This window comes from Corella eumyota, chromosome 4, assembly GCF_963082875.1.
Source record: "Corella eumyota chromosome 4, kaCorEumy4.1, whole genome shotgun sequence".
Classification (NCBI taxonomy): Eukaryota; Metazoa; Chordata; class Ascidiacea; order Phlebobranchia; family Corellidae; genus Corella; species Corella eumyota.
The window spans coordinates 13,546,464-13,566,570 of record NC_137493.1 but is presented as its reverse complement, the minus strand read 5'-3'; the positions used below and the strand labels follow the sequence as shown (position 1 = coordinate 13,566,570).

Genomic DNA, 20,107 nt, shown 5'->3' with positions numbered 1-20,107 from the left:
CGAAACTGCATTAACTTACCCATTTCTCCACTCAATAACACCATTCTATGTTGAAAAAACTCAGTTAAACTTGTTTTCTTTTATCCAGAAACAGCAAAGTGTTGTCCAATTTGAAAGATATCAATTTACTTACTTCAAACTAATTTTATATATGATATCCAATTACTGTGACTTTAATTAATTGTCTAAAAGAAATTGGACGTTTTGTTAACAACAGAAATAAAACACGCTTCAGATTAAGTTTAAAAATGTAAGTTACACAGTTGAGCAAATGAACGTTTAAAAATTTGCATAATTTCGAAAAATAATTTGAAAGATTAAAGGTAAATTTCGTCTTTGTTAATCAAAAGTCAGAATAGTATATGTTAACTATGTTCGATAAATATTAAAACAATTGAATAAATATATCAATCTAACTAAATCTCTATATATATACAATTTGCACACATACTAGATTTATTATTTCAAAGTATTGCTATAATTTTGGATCTATAAATTTGTGTTTTATAAAAATCTTTGACCATGTATATTAGTAACTTAAAAACAGATATATTCTTTTAAATAAACAAAATAAATTAAAAAATTAAAAGCACCATATTAAGAAATTAATTTTAAATCTGTGTAACAAATTACTAAATATGTTGTTTTATATAAAATAGAACTAGTTTTGCTGAATATTAAGTATATATAACATAATTAATTAAATAAATAAAGGCTAAAATTTCTAAGCTACTATATTTAATTAAACATGATTAAAATAAGTTTATTTAAACAGTTTTTTAACTTCTTCAAAAACAATTTCTGGAGATTCGGTAGACTGTACCGTTCGAACTTTTCCCAATTTTTCATAGTGTTCAATAATAGGCATAGTTTCGGTGACATAAGTGTTAAAACGTTTTATCAAACTGTCGATATTGTCGTCCGTGCGTCCGCTTGTTTTTCCGCGATTTAAAATCCTCTCCGTGCATACTTTTTGCGGACACTCGAGGTACAGAACAAAATCAACATCCACTTTGTCTCCCATTTGTTCCTCCCATCCAGTCAGGTTATCCTTGTTCCTCGGAAAACCATCCACTAGGATTTTTGTTTTTCCGGAGGCAAAAACTGCCGTTTCAAGAAGACCGCATGTAATTTTGACAGGCACTATCCGCCCTTCTTTAATATAGTTCGATATAAGCTGCCCAACTTCTGATTTTGGGTTATTTCTTTCGGCGCGCAAAAGATCGCCAGCTGACAAGTGAGTATAGCCTAAAGTTTGGACGATTTTTTCACACTGCGTACCCTTTCCTGAGCCTGGACCCCCAAGAACAAAAACTATCTGTGGTTTAGTCGACATAACTGCAAAGCATTTACGTGCAAACACTATGAATGAGGTAACTTCGCCTAGCATAAAAACTACAAAAGATAAAAGTTTTTACAACCGGCTTTGTGTGTAAACACGGAGATATCAGCGTGACAACAGCGCCACCAAAGACAACGCCCAATTTATTACGTTCCCGGTCATTTTCCTCATTTCTAGATTTGTTTATTTTCAGTATTAGAACGACAAAATAAATGTTTCATTCTAAAATAGTGAAAGTAGACCAGAACACAAGGCTTAGATTTATGCTTGTATTTGTAGTTCAAATTTTAAAAAGTTTATGTTATAACAGCAAAGACGTGGCTAAGCGGTTAGAACACTTGACTTTGCAGCATAAGGTCTTACGTTCGATTCTCACTGCTTACTTAATGCAGCGTCCTTCAAGTAAGGAGCCAAAAATAATATAACTTGTGCCCAGACCGAAATTCATCAGCAGGTTTATTATCTGGCAATAACGGTTAGTAAAGTCCAAAACTTCAAAAGGTAACTCGAGACTGGATCGGGATGACAAAGTTTACCCTATGTTTAGGCAATAAAGTCGTTTTTTCCACATCAAGAACAATTTATAAAAAAATAACAAACAAAAAACACATTGCAATTTACCAAATTGAAATAGCATTTTATTTTTGTTACATATTGTAATACTACGCATTTTAAACAAAACATTGGTTCAAACTTAATAATACAAAACGTAACAGCGCAATAATGGCTTTAGAAAAACAAGTATAAAATCACCAATAAGGTAAAGTTAGGTAAGAAAAATAACTTTGCTCATGAAATTATTTTCTATAAAATTAACAACAAATAATTATACCGAAAATGAATAAAGTAGTACACTAACAGTTAAATGCAATAAATAAGGAATTGCATTAACGCCATAAACTTTAATTTTTTTATACTATTTCTATAGATTTCACAAAAAAATAAAATTTCAATTCAATAAACAATAAAAATTTTTCGTAATTAATTTGGAATGCAGAATTTACCTAATTAAATTCATTTTTTAATTATTAGTACGTATTTATCATTTGAACAGTCAAATTTATCATAATTGCTAAATAAACGCATGAAAAACTAGTTTAAAATTATAAAAATAACAGCAAAACTGCTTACGATACATAAATATCAGTTTTAAGGCCAAAAATTACCACTACTTAGTTTAACTAACACACAATGTATAAACTACGAGGTGATAAGGAATATTTTAGCATACCTAAGTAAATATGCAACTGCCGAAATAATGTAAAATAATTTTAAAAAATGAATCGCAAATCATTTTTGCTGTGACAAGAACCCGTATCAAATAAATTCGGTAATCGTGCATGTGACCGAGAACCATTTTACCGAACAGACATATTCCCGAAAAAGTTAATTTTAAAAATTAGATTTTACCGAAATGTAGGTCGACATTTTTTTTAAAATTAAAAAGACTTAAAGAAAACAAAGATAAAATAAAAAAACTACGTCCAAACGTCAGTTAATTAGGGTTTAAGGCATGGAGTTTTCGGCATAGCATCTATTCGGTAAAATATGTTTCGGTATTATGCCAGATATCAAATATTTAAATGTGTATATACCAAACAAATAAAAAAAAAGTAAAAATGAAAAAGAATTGCACAGCTTGCAGTGAAGACTTTTGCGCGTATTCTCCATTACGTCACAATCTCGCTTCGCCTATGACGTACTTCGTGACGTCATCACCGGTGTTGCATTTCGTAGTCGCGCGAGGTTTGCTGGCGGCCGCCGTGACGTTGATGGTTCACCTGGCGCTGACGTCGACGCCGTAAAGTGTCTGCGCCTACGTCATCAAAGTTACGTCATAAAATTTGGTAAAGAACGACTTGCACATTTTTGTAATAATTATAAAAAATAAAATATAACGATTAAGAATATTTAAGAGAAAAACATAGGGTGAAGCAGTGTAATGAGGTGGTTAAAACACGTGACTTTACTACATAAGGTTCTGGGCTTGATCCCTACTGCTTCCACACCTAAGTGTCTATTAAACAAGACATTAAGAGTCCTAACTTCGGACAAGCCAGTGCACAATAGTAAATGTTGGGCTTGGGCAATATCACAAGGTAAATAATATCCAAAATTCTTTAAAGCAAGACCGACCCTAGTTAAAATTATTAAAAAAAATCAAAATGTAATTAAGATGTTTGTTCTTACCTGGTAGTTGCTTGTGTTTAGGTAATCTTGGGTTGTTACTTGGTGTATGGACACTACACACTTTAATAAAACCTGCCATCAGTAAAACTAAAGCGAGCGACATAAGAGCAACTGCCCACCAGTATTCCTGTAAAAAAAAATAAGTTTTTGAAATATGAACATTGAAATTAAGAAAAAATATATTTAAAAAAAATCGTTAAAAAAGAATTATATAAAGTCTTATACATGATTTTAATAAACTGTGTTATTTTTTGACTGTTTTGCTTTTTATTTAAAAAAAATTTTTTTTAGCTACATCCAATAATTTTAAACGTAAAGTAACAATTTTTACCCCGACTCAAGTTGCCCTTTGCAGTTTGGGATATTATAGATTATATTTGCCCGATAACTAAGCTGCTGATTAAGTGTTGGCTCAGCAGAAGCTCATACCGTTTATAGCGACTTACTTAAGGGCGCTACAGCGTAAGAGCAGTGGGGACCGAACCCAGGATCTCATGTAGTGAAGTCACGTGCTTTATTCACTTTATAACACTGCTTACTTTAAGTGTTCTGGCCTATACACTACGCTGCCGAATTTTATTAAAGGCAAAATCAAATTTAATTAATTAAAAAAGGAACCCGTAAATACCCCAAACATAAATTAAAAAATAAATAATGTACTGTAAAAAATGTAGGCTATACTACTAATCAAATAAAAAAACAACAAATATAAAAAAAAATTATTCTTACTACTATCCAATTTCTGATGGTGCTGTACAATTCTGGGTTGAAAATCGCGTTCTTTAAACGAGACAACGGCCCATCCGCGTCGACTTTCCTGCATATTGAGAACACGTCACAGTACCCTGTAATATGACGTCATAAACATTTGGAACAATAGAAAATGAATCACAACGAGTAATTGACTGGCTTACTGTACATGGGTATATTTATATATACATACAATTTATGCTAAATTATAATATTTATTAAATTATTGAATTATTAATCTATGTTTGTTAATAAAAAACAATTTTCGTTAAAATAAGTTTGAAATAAATTTCTTTTTAATTAAAAAATATAAAAACAGTTCATTGGCTAATTTTTTTTTTTGTATAAATCTTTATCCTCGATGTGGGAAAGTCAAATGCGCGACTTAAACATAGAGCAACATATTTTACTCCGACCCAGTCTCGAGTTGCCTGTGGCAGTTTGGAATATTATAGATTACAATTGCCCAATAATTATACTGCTGAATAAGTGCTGGCTTAGCAGGGGTTCGTACCGTTTATAGCACTTTACTCAAGGGCGCTACAGCATGAGGTCAGTGGGGATTAAACCCACGACCCCATGTGTGGTGTAGCAAGTGTTCTTACCACTACACCACGCTGCCGGTTTTAGATGGCCCATTTCTAATATTGTACAATATGGTATAAAAAAAATAATAATTTAAAGTAATGAAAAATCCAAAAAGTTGATATCAAAAATCCTTTAAATAGGATGTTATTTTACTTAAATTAAATCCAACATAATAATTATTTCAAAAAGTTAATAAATTAATCTGATTATTTTAGCATATGACCAAGTATTAATCTTACCATTAAAATTATCACATGCAGAACCAGGTTGAAGGAAAATAACACTTCTGGTTGATATGGATTGGTAAGGTTCTTCTTCTATACTTTTACACGTATCCGGATCACCTTAAAAAAAATAAAAACTGACTAAAAAAAATTAAAATTTATGTTTTCAAAAAAATTAAAATTTATACCGCTTTCAAAAATTAAAAAAAAAAATAAAATTTTATATTCTCGCTATCCTATAAATATACACGAAGAGTAATTAAAAAATGAAAACAATATATAAATAAATAAAATTATTTTATGTCAAAAAAATTCTTTTTATGTTTAGGCTGTTACCATAAAATATTTAAAATTAAAAAAAAAATGAAACAGTTATAATTTAACTTTACATTCGTCACTAAAATTCATACAAAAAAATTTATAATAACAATAATACAAATAAATAAAAAAAACAGAAGTGAATTTAAGTATAGTAACTATGTCGTTATATGTTAACTATAATAGTTATGACCTTTGTAAAACAATTATTTAAATTAAAAACAAAATTTTAAACAATTAATTTTATTTTAAGTAGTTTTTATTAAACAAACTAAAAAAATATTACCTTTAACTTGGCAGCATGTATGACATAAAGTAGTTCTATTTTTAGGATCTTCAACAGGAGGAGAACATAAACATTGCTCCCATTCTGGATTGCTTTCACATATTGAACCAGAACAATCCTATATTAAAAATTGAAAAAAAAATTATTTTTTTATAAATTAAATATTGACGGTGTAAGGGTTAGAACACTTGACTTTACTACATGAGGTACTGGGTTCCATCCCCACTGCTTTAATGCCATGAATGCTATAGTCCGTTAGAGACCTGCCTGCCAGAAAACAATCGGCCAATTAAAATTAACAACATCTCAAACTGCAAAAGTCAGATCGAGACTTTGTCAGGGTAACCAATATAACTTACTCTGTTTAGGCCACGAAGTCGGCCTTTCCACATCGAGGATAAAAAAATATATAAATTTTTTGTCAAAAATGATTAAAAAAAAATGAATATGTAGCTATTAGCTCAGCTAAAAAAAAGTGAAAACACAAATTATGTGATAGCCTATACATACCCCATCTTTGCATATTTGTGTATCATGGTTGCATTTGATTGTTCCAGTTTTAGATACAGGAGTAGGACAGTTAGTCATGCTACCAGTAAACCACAATAAAAAATGTTAAGGAAAAATTAGTGAATTTAATTTTTAAAGCAATTAAACAACAAAATTCATCTCTAAAAGGGAATAAAAAAATGAAACACTTGTACTTTATGGTCCACTAAAAATTTAATACTCTAAAAAAAATTGTTAAAGTTTAAATTTAAAAAAATTAAAAAAATATTTTTTTATTTAAAAATTAACAAAAAAGGATATTTGCAAGTTTGTTCCTGACGACATTCAGTTAAAACAGAACAAACATAACTATTTGCTCGACTTCTACAAGTAACCCCATCACAGCAAGGCCCTTGTGTTAAACTAGTAACAACAAAATAAAGTTCAGCAAAAAAATTTTTTGAATTTTCAAAAAAATGTTTTTTTAATAATTTTTTACTAACCTGCATTCGGCGTTGGGTTTTAACCTACATCTTCTCTCGACGTTTGGATCACCCGCAGGAGTGCAACAATCATCTTTTAGAGCCTCACAGCCTTCAATAAAACCACAATCACATTCCTCTCCTTCATCTATGATATTGTTTCCGCATATAGGCTGGTTTGAGGCTAAAATCGAGTGAAAAAAAAATTGTGAAACGAAGTTGTCAGAAAAATAATTTCAAACAAAAAAATTTAAACTTCGTTTGTTTTTTTGTTATTTTCAACAAATATTGTTTGATATATTATAAAACTGTATGAGGTCTCAAGTTTGATTCCTACTGACTTCCTAGCTTTTTTAATCAAGTGTTACGTAAATTTACTTTTAATAAAAAATAAAAAGCTATTCTAGGTGGTTAGATAATAATTTTTTTTTTAAATACGACAAACTATTTTTTTATTTTAAAAATAAAAATCAAATAAATGATATACTCACGAACAAAACAGATATCTTTTTTCGCCTCGAGAACCTGACTAATATTCCGAATACTACAAGATGAAAATAAATCGTTGTTAGCCTCGTTTCCACTGGTTGCTCGGGGAAACATGATGTAATTTCCTTCTTGTCTCAGAGTAATGCTTCGGGATTCGCCGGGTGTGCACACTATTCCACTGTCATGCTGAGAAAAAAGACAAATTTTTTTTTAAATTACAAAAAAATTCAAAAAAAAAAATTTGATTTGTTTTTAAATTTTTTTTTTTTGTGTAAAAAATTGTTTGTGTAGTTTTATCTGTTCATATTCAATAGTTTTCATGCACGGGAAAATAAAAATAAAAAATTTTTTTTGCAAGCATTTTGTGCAGTAATTGCATTAAGTAAAACAGTTTATTTTTATCAAAATTTTTAAAATAAATTGAAAAAAATTTGTCCAAATAATATATAAATTTTTTTTTAACTATAAACAAATATTAAAAACTATTAACAGTAAATTTATTTATTAAAACCACTACAATTAATAAAAACTATAAATACATAAAATGGCAGCGTGGTGTAACAATTGCTACACCACCATGAGATTGTGGGTTTAATCCCCACTGCTATCATCCTGTAGCACCCTTGAGTAAGGCGATATAAACGATATGAACTCCTGCTGAGCCAGCAATTAATCAGTAGTGTAATTATCGGGCAATTATAATTTATTTTATATCCCAAACTTCCACTGGCAACTCGAGACTGGGTCAGGGTAACAAATGTTACTCTATGTTTAGGTCGTGCATTCGCCTTTCCCACATCGAGAATAAACATATATACAGAAATAAAAAAATAATAAAATAAAATGTTTATTTATTAATATTAGAAACGTTTACTTACAGGAGATCCAAAATTATGACCCAGTTCATGAGCAAACGTGATGTGAGTAACTCTTGCCGGCATTATTGCACCATAATTCTTAAAAGTTACAATCCCTGTGTTTAATGACTTTGCTGATCTGTCAGAGTAGGTTTTAAATTTTTCGCAAATACCACCACTTGTGCCTGCGCAGAAAACTTTTTTTTAGTTGCGCAGAAAACTTTTTTTTAGTTGCGCAGAAAAAAATTTTTTAGTTGCACAGAAAAAAAAATTTTTTTTTTTAGAGTTGAAACCATATCACGTTGCCAATTAAAATGCAGCCAGTAGGGCAATAAACTAATAAAACTTTACAGAATTTTAAAACATAAAGTTAAATTTAAAATACAGATTATGCTATAATGAAAAGTAAAGCCTATTAGACTCTTTAATAGGCTTTTTTTATTGTCAGGAAATTAATAGCCTATTTATTTAGATTTAATAAATGGAATCCATTATTCACACTAATTAAAAAAAAATTAAATAGTCAGCCCATTAAAATTGTATTTACAATGGTAGTTATATATACCGGCAGCGTGGTGTAGTAGTAAAAACACTTGCTACACCACACATGAGGTCGTGGGTTCAATCCCCACTGATCTCATGCTGTAGCACCCTTGAGTAAGGTGCTATAAAGAATATGGACTTATGCTGAGCCAGCACTTAATCAGCAGTATAATTATCGGGCAATTATAATCTATAATATCCCAAACTGCCACAGGCAACTCGAGACTGGGTCAGAGTAACTAATGTTACTCTATGTTTAAGTTGCGTATTTGACTTTCTCACATTGAGGATAAATTTATACGCAAAAAAATATATATATAAACCAATGATTTTTATTTCATAATTAAAAAAAGACAAAAGAAAACAAAAAGGCCAAAATCTGAAAATAAAATTTATTTTTACCAGAAGCCGATGCAACCCAGGCAAGACCGAGCACACCGTTGTCAAAATCCCTGTTTGTAAAAATATAAGCTAAACAGAAATCATTGTGGTTTTCCAATGAGATGAGATCCAGAAATTTTTCCACTCCAATGTTACTGTCATCAAAAGGTGGAATGTTTTGATCAGTAGTGTCATTTATCTAAAATTAAAAAAAAAGTAAATTAAAAATATAATTTTTTTAACAATTTTGAGCATTTATCTATCCTCAATGTGGGAAGGTCGACTTTACGACCCAACATAGAGCCACATTAGCTACCCTGACCAAGTTCCAAGTTGCTTTTGGCAGATTGGGATGTTATAAAAAATAATTGCCCCATAATTAAGCTGCTGACTAAGTGTGATTCAGCAGAAGTTTATAGCACCTTACTTAAGAGTGCTACAACATGAGAGCAGTAAGGATCGAACCCAAGAACTCATTTAGTGAAGCCAAGTGTTCTGGCCCATATCACACTGCCGACCAATTTTAAGTTATTTTTCGTTTTCAGAAAAAAATATATATAAAACATTTTTAAAAAAATAGTATGTAAAGAAACACAGGTGATGGAGTTAAAATGAAAGCATAGTATAGTGTTAGAACTGTTTTTAAATACAAAGTTCTAGGTTCGATCCTCACTGTCTCCATGTCAAAGCTACACAAAGCTACAAGTCAATCAGCGTACTAACATGAAAGAATATGCTAGGTCTTTAATATCGAGAATTGCCAAAGACAACTTAAGACTGGGTTAAATTTACAAATGTGACTCTATGTCAGAGCTTTTAACTAAACAAACATATATTTTAAAACATAATTAAATACAGTACTCTCTTACCCTTAATCTTTTCACCATAAAGTTAATATTCCTTATAATCACCCCCGTATTAGTCTCGAAAGGGGTGTTAATATAAATTTGATTCACGGCTTTGACATGCTCTGCTATTTTGCTAACAATAAGCTCTCGAGATGGAAAAGCCTTCCAAAACACCCAGTCTGTTTGTACGTAGAGCAAGCATGTTGTTTTTTCTTGATCGAGGGCACGCTTACGCCTTAAAGGGGTGGGATCCTCAAACTGTTAAAAAAATGATAAGGACCATGAATGATTTATTTACTCATAAAATAACAAACTTTTACTTATATAAATAATTATTTAATATATCTTAAGAAGAAATGTTTTATTTTACAAATGTAGATAACAAAATAACATTTTACTAGTCCAGCACTTGCCCTACAGGCTTATCTTAAATTAACAACATATCACAAACTGCAGTTTTTATATTTCTAAGGCTTATAAATTGGACATATAAATATTGCCATTATGATCTACTAAATATAGATTACAATTTCAAATGCATCTTAAGTTTAGTAGTGTGGTATAGCGGTTATAGCAATGAACTACAAGCGGAACGGTTTGGGGTATAGGCCACTGAAAAGCTACACTATTCACCCTTGGAATTTGTCACATGTCATAATAGGACTGGAATTTGTCATAATAGCACACCTTTTCCAATAAAATTACATAAAAATGTATATACTTAGAATACTTTAAAGTTTTTTTATAAAATAATATGCTTACTGAGTCATAGACAGAACTGTTTTGAAATTTCATCATCCGATGTAAAATATCATCTTTCGAAGCACCACAAGTGTGATGATCAGAATACCTTAAAAACAAAAACAGTTTTATTATCTAAATTACTTAAACCAACTCTTTAATTATGTGTAAAATTTTATAGGCCTACTGATAAACATTACATCATTTATTTAGATCACAGAAGGCCCACATTGAAGAATTATATATGAGTCAATATTTTTGTAGGTAACAAGAAAATCAAGTTAGTGATTAACTTAAGTAAATAAGTATATAAAGCTTTTATCTTTATAAATAGAATAACGTCCTAAAATACCATAGGCAACTGTAAATTTTGCAACCTTTAAAAGTAATAGATATCTATATATAATGGAGCTTAGTGGACCATTCAGCTTATGCATTATACGAGTATGTCCAATTTAAAGACGTTCAAAATAAAAAAAGGGCTTTTTGTATTACGTAAATAAATTAAATCACAGACATTTATTAGTTGCAACCATATTACAACAGATAAATTACACCAAGTAGGCAGGCCATTTGACTAGTCAAGTCAGTTACAAGAAAAAATCTTTATCAGAAGGAGATACTAAAACACAATTTGAAATATCCGGATAACATTACAAACGTAACAACACAAAAAACTAACTTACTTGTTGTCACTGTTCGGAAAAATTACTGCCCTGTCGTGGTACATGACAGAATGGCCGTTAAATCCCCCTAGTGGAGACTGTCCCTCGTCAGCCCCATGGAAATTGTAAGTTTCCTCGACGTAGTAAGTCCCACTGGTTGGATCTGTGATAACCCCACGAAAGATTCCGTCTATTATACTACCATGAACTTTGCTCTTTTCAACACCTATGTAAAAATGTCACAGTTTAGATTGGTAAAAATTTATATTTGCCTAAAATCCCAATTTTACTGACGAAGAGACAATTTGTATAAACCACTTTTTATTCCGATCTTTTATCTGAAAAATAACCTTTAATTTTTGAAAAAAAATTAACCTTAATTTTAAGATTGGTTGAAACAAATATGCCCAAAAACCCAATTTTATTTGCAGCGGGGCAATTTGTATTTACCATATTTTACTTTCATTTTTTACCTGGGAAATTAACTTTAACTTTTAAAAAAATACTGGCCAAATTTGGGCTAAATATCGTTATCGAATGTCCCTTGATCACATGGATTTCCGTTACAAGCATTGCTTTTTAAATCATATACCCCACTATAACATGATTTTAAAAATGTTAATAAACAAATGTATTATAAAGAATGTTATAAAGAAAAGTATGTTTTACATAGCAATCTATTGTATTCAAGTTGAACAGATCGACATTTTCCTATTGTTAGGGTTTATTATTCCATAAAATACAATGCATTAACACTCCACATACTAACATATTACATTTTATAATATATTTTTTAATTTTATTAATTTTTTCTTTATTACAATTTTTTTAAGGGACTTACCATAAAGAGTTCCATGATAGAGATGGGACAAATCAGGTTTAATTCCCTCCCCCCTTCCATTTTCCATAATAAAATCGGGATGAAATATTGTGTTGTCTTTGAAAAGTCTAAGATTAAAACTCCTAAAAAAAACAAAAAAAATAAAAAATCACAAAAAATTCGTGTATTCAGAAAAATAATAAACAAAATAATATGATGTTTTAAAAATAAAATAAAAAAAAATTTGATATATAAACTTAAATTTTTAAAATATTTTTGTTTAAAATTTTACTATTATATTAATAAGCACAGATACATAGAGCAAGACTGCATTTAAAAGATTGTCATTTACATTTCCCAATAATAAATTCTGCAAAAAAAATGCCAAGCTAATTACCTAATGTCATACCACAGGAAGTCCTATTTTTTGATAAAAGAATGACTTAATCAAGCATTAGCACAATGATGTAATGTTTTTTTATATAAAAGGCAGAAGAATTGAAGGCCTTAGTGCGTCATTTGCGAACCTAAGTAGGCTGGATATAATCACAGTTGAGATTTTTTATTTACTTTGCAATGGAAAGGCCCTTGCAGTTACAATTCAAGGCACTTGACTGTAAAATCCTGTGCTTTTTGATCTTGTGACCATTTTAAATGCAGTTTAAAAGTTTTAATTTTGAAATGCAAATAATAAGCCTATTAATATTGTGTTTTACACTTTAAATATCCAATAAAACTAAATTATTAGCCTATCCAATTAAGTATGGTACCGCAAACATCAAAAATGTATAACAAATACAAATTTTTTTAAATAAATTTTGAAAGCATTAATTTTAAACTTCAATAAAAAATCATAAAAATAATTTATCATCCAATTTAGTTTGTACCACATAACAAAAAAACATTTTTTAATTTTTAATTGTTTTTCTATAGGCTATAAAAGTTCAAAATATGACTAATTTATTATTAAGCTTACTTTTTAAACAATTTTTATACTTTTAAAAAACCATTTTATAAATCGTTTTTGGGTCATTAGGTAAATAAATACTAAAGCATAAAAACCAGTGAAGCATAAATACTAAGAAAAATTAATAAACAAAATTTAAATTTAAAATTAATAAGCCTACATCTAATTCAAGTTTAAAAATTAAAAATAATAGGCTATGTCACAACAGGAATGAGAATTATAATTCAAAACAAACAGATTACAAAGTTTAAATTTGTACGATAATGTAAACAATGTCTATAAAAAGATTGGCTTAATTTTATCGTTATATTTATAGCAAAATTTAAGACTTAAATTTTAAGGTGTGGCGATGTCTATAATTTAGGTAAAAATATATTTTCAACAATATCAAATACAATATAAAGAAAATACATTAATATTAAAACTTTGCTAAAACTAAACAATACTGTTAAAAAATAAATTTTCATATTTTAAATATAAAAAAGTATTAGAGTATATAGCCTATATAAAAAGTAAAAGTCTAAAATATTAAAATTTGATTTGAAAGAATACAACAAAAAAATAAAGATTATAACTAAATATGACCAATGTTTATTAAACAGATTTATCAGAAATTTTCTTAAAACCTTACATTAATTTTTAATGACTAACACACTTAACTATCTGACCTTTAGTTTCTCAAAAATTAATTTTAAAAAAGAAAGTTTTGATTACATACCTTCCATGTGAACTAAATTGTAATTGAATTGGTTGATTTGCTGCTTGTAAAGACCTTTTCGATCTTCTATGTTGTTGTTCCAACGTTTGTGTGTCGTAATTTAGGTAATCAAAATAAGAAACTGACTTGCTCATTCCAAATACAGAACATCCTAAAATAGGTGTAAAATAATTTATTTTTACTTATTTATCCAAGATGTAGAAAGGTCAACTTCATGACCAAAACATAGAGTAACATCAGTTACCCCGACCCAGTCTTGAGTTGCTTTTGGCAGTTTGGGATATTGTCAGTTATAATTGCCTGATAATTAAGCTGCTGATTAAGCGCTGACTCGGCAGGAGTTTATACCGTTTAAGGTGCATTACCCGAAGGTGATACAGCACAACAGTAGTTAAGATCAAACCCCAAACCCTTCTATTACAAAGTTATAATAAAGTTTATTAACCAAAATATTGTGTAAGTTATTTCTTTATACAATGGCCATATTTAGATACAACCCATATTTTGTTTTAGTTACTACCCAAATTATGCTTTATGTTCTCAATGGCCGAAGTTTAAATGATGATACATTATTTCTTAATTAGTTATTATTTAAATAGCTATTGTGTTAACAAAAATAATAGTTTAAACTCGAACTTACCTTGTATTGATATCAAGAACAACGTCACTAAAATACGAAAAATAATCATTTTTTGAGCACACATAAATATTAAAGCTATTTATAAAATATCTGTAACAATACAAAGTTAGCTTTATTAAGTTAGCTTTCTTTATATAGTAATTTATATATCTTAAAATACACAATAACAGCTGATCAGACAGACAAACAAACAAGAATAACTGACATACATCATAAAGCACTTTTCTACAACCCATTATGACGTCAGAATGAAGTGATTCATGTGAGAGATTTAGTCGCTATGTTTATTTTTGTAAATCTCTTTTTTTAGGTTTCCCGGTGATTTCTACTTTATCCTCAATTTGCATAATATTTTATCTTTTTAATGACAAAAAAGAATATCTTACACTAATTTAAAAACTAAAATCTTTAAATTTGATTTGTTATTTTTTAATTATTTGTTATATCATCTAACTTTAAATAAAAAGTTGAAAGTAAAAAAAAATATATTGTGCGGTTTTAGCTATATTTTGGTTTAAACTTTAATAGTAAATTGCATTTTCTACTGTAAAATGTTTAATTTAGCCTAATATTTTATGCATAAAATTATAACTAATCAAATAACTTTTATTTACCATTTGATGCAACCTTAAGATTTAATAAATTTAGAACAAAATGTCTATCCTTTAATACATACCTATAAGTGATATTCAAGCAATAAGAAAAGAACATTAACAAAATAGCAAACAGATTGTGTTTTTTTGTAGTCTTATTATGATAATTTATGTTTTGTAATATGTAAAATTTAAGAATAAATTAACCTATAAACTTTAAGCAATGTATAGTTAAGTCCAGACCAAACATTTTTAAAAAATTTCAAATATTTTCAACACTTATTACCAAAAATTAAAAACCAATTTTAAACTTTAGCCTAATGAGAAGTCAAAAATTAAAAAAAGTTTCTGAAAATCTCATTTTAACGAACAAGACCCGATAAGGCATATGCTAATGCTCATCCTTTTTCTTTCATTATTTCCGCTTGTTAGAATACACACATACCAAGTAATTGCCGACAATTACAAGCTTTGAAAAGTTGGCATTAAAAACTGATTGCCATAATATTGTAAGGCGCGTTGAAAATTTAACATAACTCAAGATTTAGTTATAATTTTTTCCCCACGAGAAATAGGAAAAATAATTTTTAAAAAACTGATAGAATCAGAAATATTTGAAAGGCATATTCGTTAATTTATAAAATTTAAAATATGAAAGAAGCTTATAGTCTAGTTTAAAGTTTAATTTTTTAAATAAAACATATTGTAAAATACTCATTTATTTATTAAAAGTTATGTAATTTTTTCTAAGACTGGGCAAAAAAGGTTTTAAGGCCTAAGTGAATGTAGAATAATTTAAAAAGATATAAAATTAAGGTTACTAAAAATAAAGATTAGGATTTACCTAAAGTTTTAACAATAAGAAACTAGGCCTAAGTTCTTATTGCCTATCCAATATAATATTATATAAGCAATAATTATATATATATATTAAAAAAGCAATAAAGGTCGTTATTTAAACTTATTAATATGTTTTAAATTTATAGGTTAGAGACAGACTTTGTCCGAAAAAAATAGGCTTTTTTATTTACATAATTAAAACATAAGAAATAGAAAAACCTAATTTTTACTTCGAATAAGGTAAATATAAATTTGACTTTAAAATTCATTTACAAATTCAAATGCCACGTTAATTGCTAACGTCAGTTATTAATTGGATCATAAAGGCCAAATCGTGCAATAACTAAACGTTTTTAAATAGTGTTTAACAAGAATATTAATATATATTAAAACAAAAAAAATCAAGTTATAATGGGGCAAATTTTTAAATTAAATGTGTAAATTTAAGCTTAGGACATTTAATAGAACTTAAAGAGGCTACAATAAAGCAATAACTTTTTATACAATTAGTAATTATCATGTTTTATATAATATAATATCTTTTGGTGTATATAGGCTGCTGAAGAATATTGCCGGCAAGCTGTTTTGGGAAAAAAACGGATAGAGAGTTTCCTTCATTTAGTCGTAAGTTAAACTGTAAACAATGAATTTTTAGTACGACCAACTAAACTTAAAACCGCATGGATATAGTCCACATAAAATAGGCGTAAAAGTCCATATAGCATATATTGACCAAACCCATTTTGTGTATATATACTAATTGCACGTAGATCGTGATAGTAAAAACATATGTTCAACAGTCATAATCAAATTATTTCAATTGTTGAAGATATTTCTAAACCGGATTTAATATACACATACCCAAAACATTACAAATCGGATGCTGAGGTCTTATTTTAGGAGCAAAATCTGTTTATGTTTATAGTTGCCCAAACTTTGAGGCGACCTAATTGGCTGATAGTCTTTTTACCGATGTGACGTCACAAATGTTTGTCACCGGAAATAAAAATCTAAGCCAATAAGACGCGAACATCTCATAATCAAAATTGCTGGCTAAAAATCGAGTCATTTAACGAATTTAGAATTAAAAGTTTAAATTTAAGAATGAAAAAATTCGTAATTTTTTTGTGTTTAACTTCTAGGACTGATTTTACCAAAAATTCCCAAATAAGTTAAATTATTTTAAAAATTCTGATTCATACAGCAGCTTTGATTTTTAATTAATTAAAATTTTGACATTTTCAGTTTCGCAAGTTGTAAAATCCATAGTCATCCTATGGGCTACAGTATATTGCAATAGACTAAACATTTTTTGCATACAATTTAACAATTAATTTTGCAGTAATATAAAAATAAAATTTTTAATATTTTTTTTAACTTGTAAACCTCATGATATCATTTTACAATAACTAAATTTTAAAAAATAGTTTATTTATTTATAATAAAAATCATATATTATTTTTAAACTGGTTTAAAATTTTAAATAAAAAAAAAAAACGATAATAAAAACAAAATGTACATTAGCAAAAATATAATATTTGATTTTAAAATAACATTACTAATGTTTGTTGTCGATTTGTCAAAAGCTGTCACAAAAAATTCAGAAAATAATTTATTGCGCAATTAATAAGTTGCAACACTTTTAAAACTGCTCAAGCAAATTGCATAAAATTTAACTTTTAATTGAAATTAATGTAATGTAGTTTAAAGTTATTATAAATAATTTAATTATTAATATGAAAAAGTTTGATTGTGTATATAACTATAGGCAATAATTGCTTTTAAATATGTATTTATATTTATTATTTATTCTAAAAAAATTAATTTAAATGGATAAGATATTTAAAATCAACTTTTTCATTTTAAATTTTTTTTTAAGAATTTTAATTAAATTGAAAAGTTTTATTTCCACAAGTTTAAGTTAAATTAAATTATTCATATGTCCTTTTGAGTGACCCTACTTTAGGTCACGTGACATCACGACCTTCTACACGGAAAAAACTCAAAATATTCAAATAAAAATTCGGTCGTGTGTAATTAGCATGTCTGTTATGGATTAAATTATTGGGGCTAAATAGGTCCAACGGAATTATTTTTTGTCCAGTGCGTCACTTACACTAATTACACTCTATATTTAAATACAAAAATAAGGCTATATTAAAAATAAATTGTACAGATCGGATATTGTAAATATAGAACTAAAGTTTAGTTTTGTAAATACTAAAAAATCTAGCTGTTAAACAATCTATTATTATAAGAACTTTATATATTAAAATATAAATTATTATTCATTTTTTACAGCAATGTCATGACAATAAAAAATAATTTATTAAACGAAGTCAGCTGCCAATTAATTTACATCACAGTTACTTAACGCATGTGTTGTACGGATGCCAAGGCAATGATAATAAAGCGTGTAAGGCTGACAATGTAGAACACTTAATTTGCATTCAACATTAGCGTTTTCCAGGAGCTAAACAGTGCCTTAGAAAGGTCAGCTTTAAGCCTTCATAAGAAACACGACTGTTTCGAAATAACGTTATTCTGTGTACTCGGAACGGCCGACCGCATTCTACGAAACGTTTTAGATAATTATTTAGAATATTAATGTTGTGATCTTAAAAATTAAGGAGGCATGTGAGACTGGTGACATTTAACGTTTTGATAGACGCTAGGTGGCGACAAAGATGCATTACTGTAAGCCGAAATATCGCACCATTTTAAAATAATAAAACGATTAGGTAATGGCAATTATAACCAATTAAATTAATTTAAAAAGTTCTTAAGACAAAGAAAAAATTTTACATAAACTATATATATAAAAAATATAATTTTAACGTAATTATTGGCATTTAAAATTATTTTTAATGACATTTAAAAAGTTCAATCAAATTTTAAAAATATAATTGATCTTAAAAAAACAAATCTAAACGCTACATGGCAACACACGAACGGGAGTGGTTTCGTTGTATTTTAATAAAATTTATTATAGCCATTTAAGATCACGCTAAAACAACAATCTACAAAAACAAAATGTGAAAAATAAAATAAAAGAATAAATTTAATATCACCAAATTTAAAGGAACTCTTTATAGAACTCTAAAAATACAAGTTTAAATGGGCAATTAGGCCTCTATGGTAAGCCTAGTTACCACATACAGTTGGCATTTTAACATTAAGCACAAAACAAAAAATGCAAAAAAAAATCTCTTGCGTCATAACAGTGTTGTTAGATTTGAAACTTAGTGATCTATTTGTAGGAAAAAAAGGCATCTATTTATTTACTAGACCGCCGTAAAATAACTAACTGACGCACTCTAAATTCTAGACCCCGCGTCGCTGTCACTTTACCGGAACAAAAAAATCGCAATTGACGTCACAATATGACCTCACAATAGCGGAACGCCGTACGGAAGGATATATCTTACTTAAAACCTTTTTAAAAACCGCCAAAAAAATCGGTAAAAACGTTAATTACTCGATGACTCATATTTTTCAAAATTTTGTAAGTCCGTTTTGGTGTATTTGTTTATATATTTATTAAGGTAAATTTAGCTTAAAATCATTTACGGATCATTGAAAACGGGCATGTTTAAATCCGTATACACAGTATTAGGCCCAGCCTGCGAGATGGTATGCTAATTTACCCTCTAGCTATATTTTAACCTTCGATGTTGCTGAAATATTGTGCGGTCGATTACCGGACTTGCGTGTTCATCCGCCAGAAACATATTCTTCCGCGTAATTGCTTTTTGTTGGTTTCTTAATTGTACCAGCAGGATATTATTGTTCCGATGACGTGTTTAAAGATTTTTAACATAATTAACAAACAAACAAATTCTTAGAAAACCCAGCAAAATGAGCGGTTCGTTGTTTAATTAAATAATTAAGCAAGTTACACGAATTAAACAAATTCCTAAAACCCAAAACGGCGCTGTATTTAAATAGAAAACGTTGTAGCATAAATAGAAATTAGAATATATCCTAAATTTTGCAAGGTGAGGGGAATGAGAGAAACAAGTAACATTAATCTTATACTTAATCTCGACTAAAGGAGAAACTTTTTGACGGGATTAACGCTTTGTTGCGACGGCAAATTTCAAATTTAGGAAACCAAATATTGGAGAGAAATAATTTCCCATTTAAATCTTGTATAATTAAAGGTTATAACATGTAAACTTTTAAAAGGCCTCTTTTTTCTTGGCCTGTATGGGTAAATAAAAAGTAAATAAATATTATTATTAATAAAATAAATTTATAGCTATAAACAATTGTTTACCATTTTAATAAACTGAATATACTTACATTTATTTTTAAGTTTAACTCAATATTACAA

The 20,107-nt window shown here is 28.4% G+C and overlaps 2 protein-coding genes across 2 annotated transcripts; both read right to left on the bottom strand.

The window, feature by feature from the left end:
• Positions 1-197: 197 nt before the first annotated feature.
• Positions 198-1,425, bottom strand: LOC145751275 (UMP-CMP kinase-like). Its single transcript, XM_082567385.1, has one exon. The coding sequence runs from the start codon at positions 1,388-1,390 to the stop codon at positions 764-766; it is 627 nt and encodes a 208-aa protein (XP_082423511.1). The 5' UTR covers positions 1,391-1,425; the 3' UTR covers positions 198-763.
• A 614-nt stretch (positions 1,426-2,039) lies between these two features.
• LOC145751399 (disintegrin and metalloproteinase domain-containing protein 10-like) lies at positions 2,040-14,430 on the bottom strand. The gene is made up of 17 exons (XM_082567531.1): positions 14,339-14,430; positions 13,699-13,849; positions 12,035-12,156; positions 11,215-11,419; positions 10,550-10,637; positions 9,809-10,045; positions 8,961-9,138; positions 8,037-8,200; positions 7,161-7,344; positions 6,691-6,853; positions 6,509-6,610; positions 6,209-6,293; positions 5,699-5,816; positions 5,110-5,214; positions 4,262-4,377; positions 3,533-3,659; positions 2,040-3,158 (listed from the first exon to the last, which is right to left on the bottom strand). The coding sequence occupies exons 1-17, from the start codon at positions 14,400-14,402 to the stop codon at positions 3,058-3,060; spliced, it is 2,310 nt and encodes a 769-aa protein (XP_082423657.1). The 5' UTR covers positions 14,403-14,430; the 3' UTR covers positions 2,040-3,057.
• Positions 14,431-20,107: the final 5,677 nt, after the last annotated feature.

Coding starts and splice junctions, on each gene's coding strand:
- LOC145751275 (XM_082567385.1), bottom strand. CDS start 1,390: ATGCTAGGCGAAGTTACCTCATTCATAGTGTTTGCACGTAAATGCTTT.
- LOC145751399 (XM_082567531.1), bottom strand. CDS start 14,402: ATGTGTGCTCAAAAAATGATTATTTTTCGTATTTTAGTGACGTTGTTC. Junction 11,420..12,034: donor CTATCATGGAACTCTTTATG/GTAAGTCCCTTA, acceptor ATTTTTACATAG/GTGTTGAAAAGAGCAAAGTT. Junction 6,294..6,508: donor CGTCAGGAACAAACTTGCAA/ATATCCTTTTTT, acceptor ATTGTGGTTTAC/TGGTAGCATGACTAACTGTC.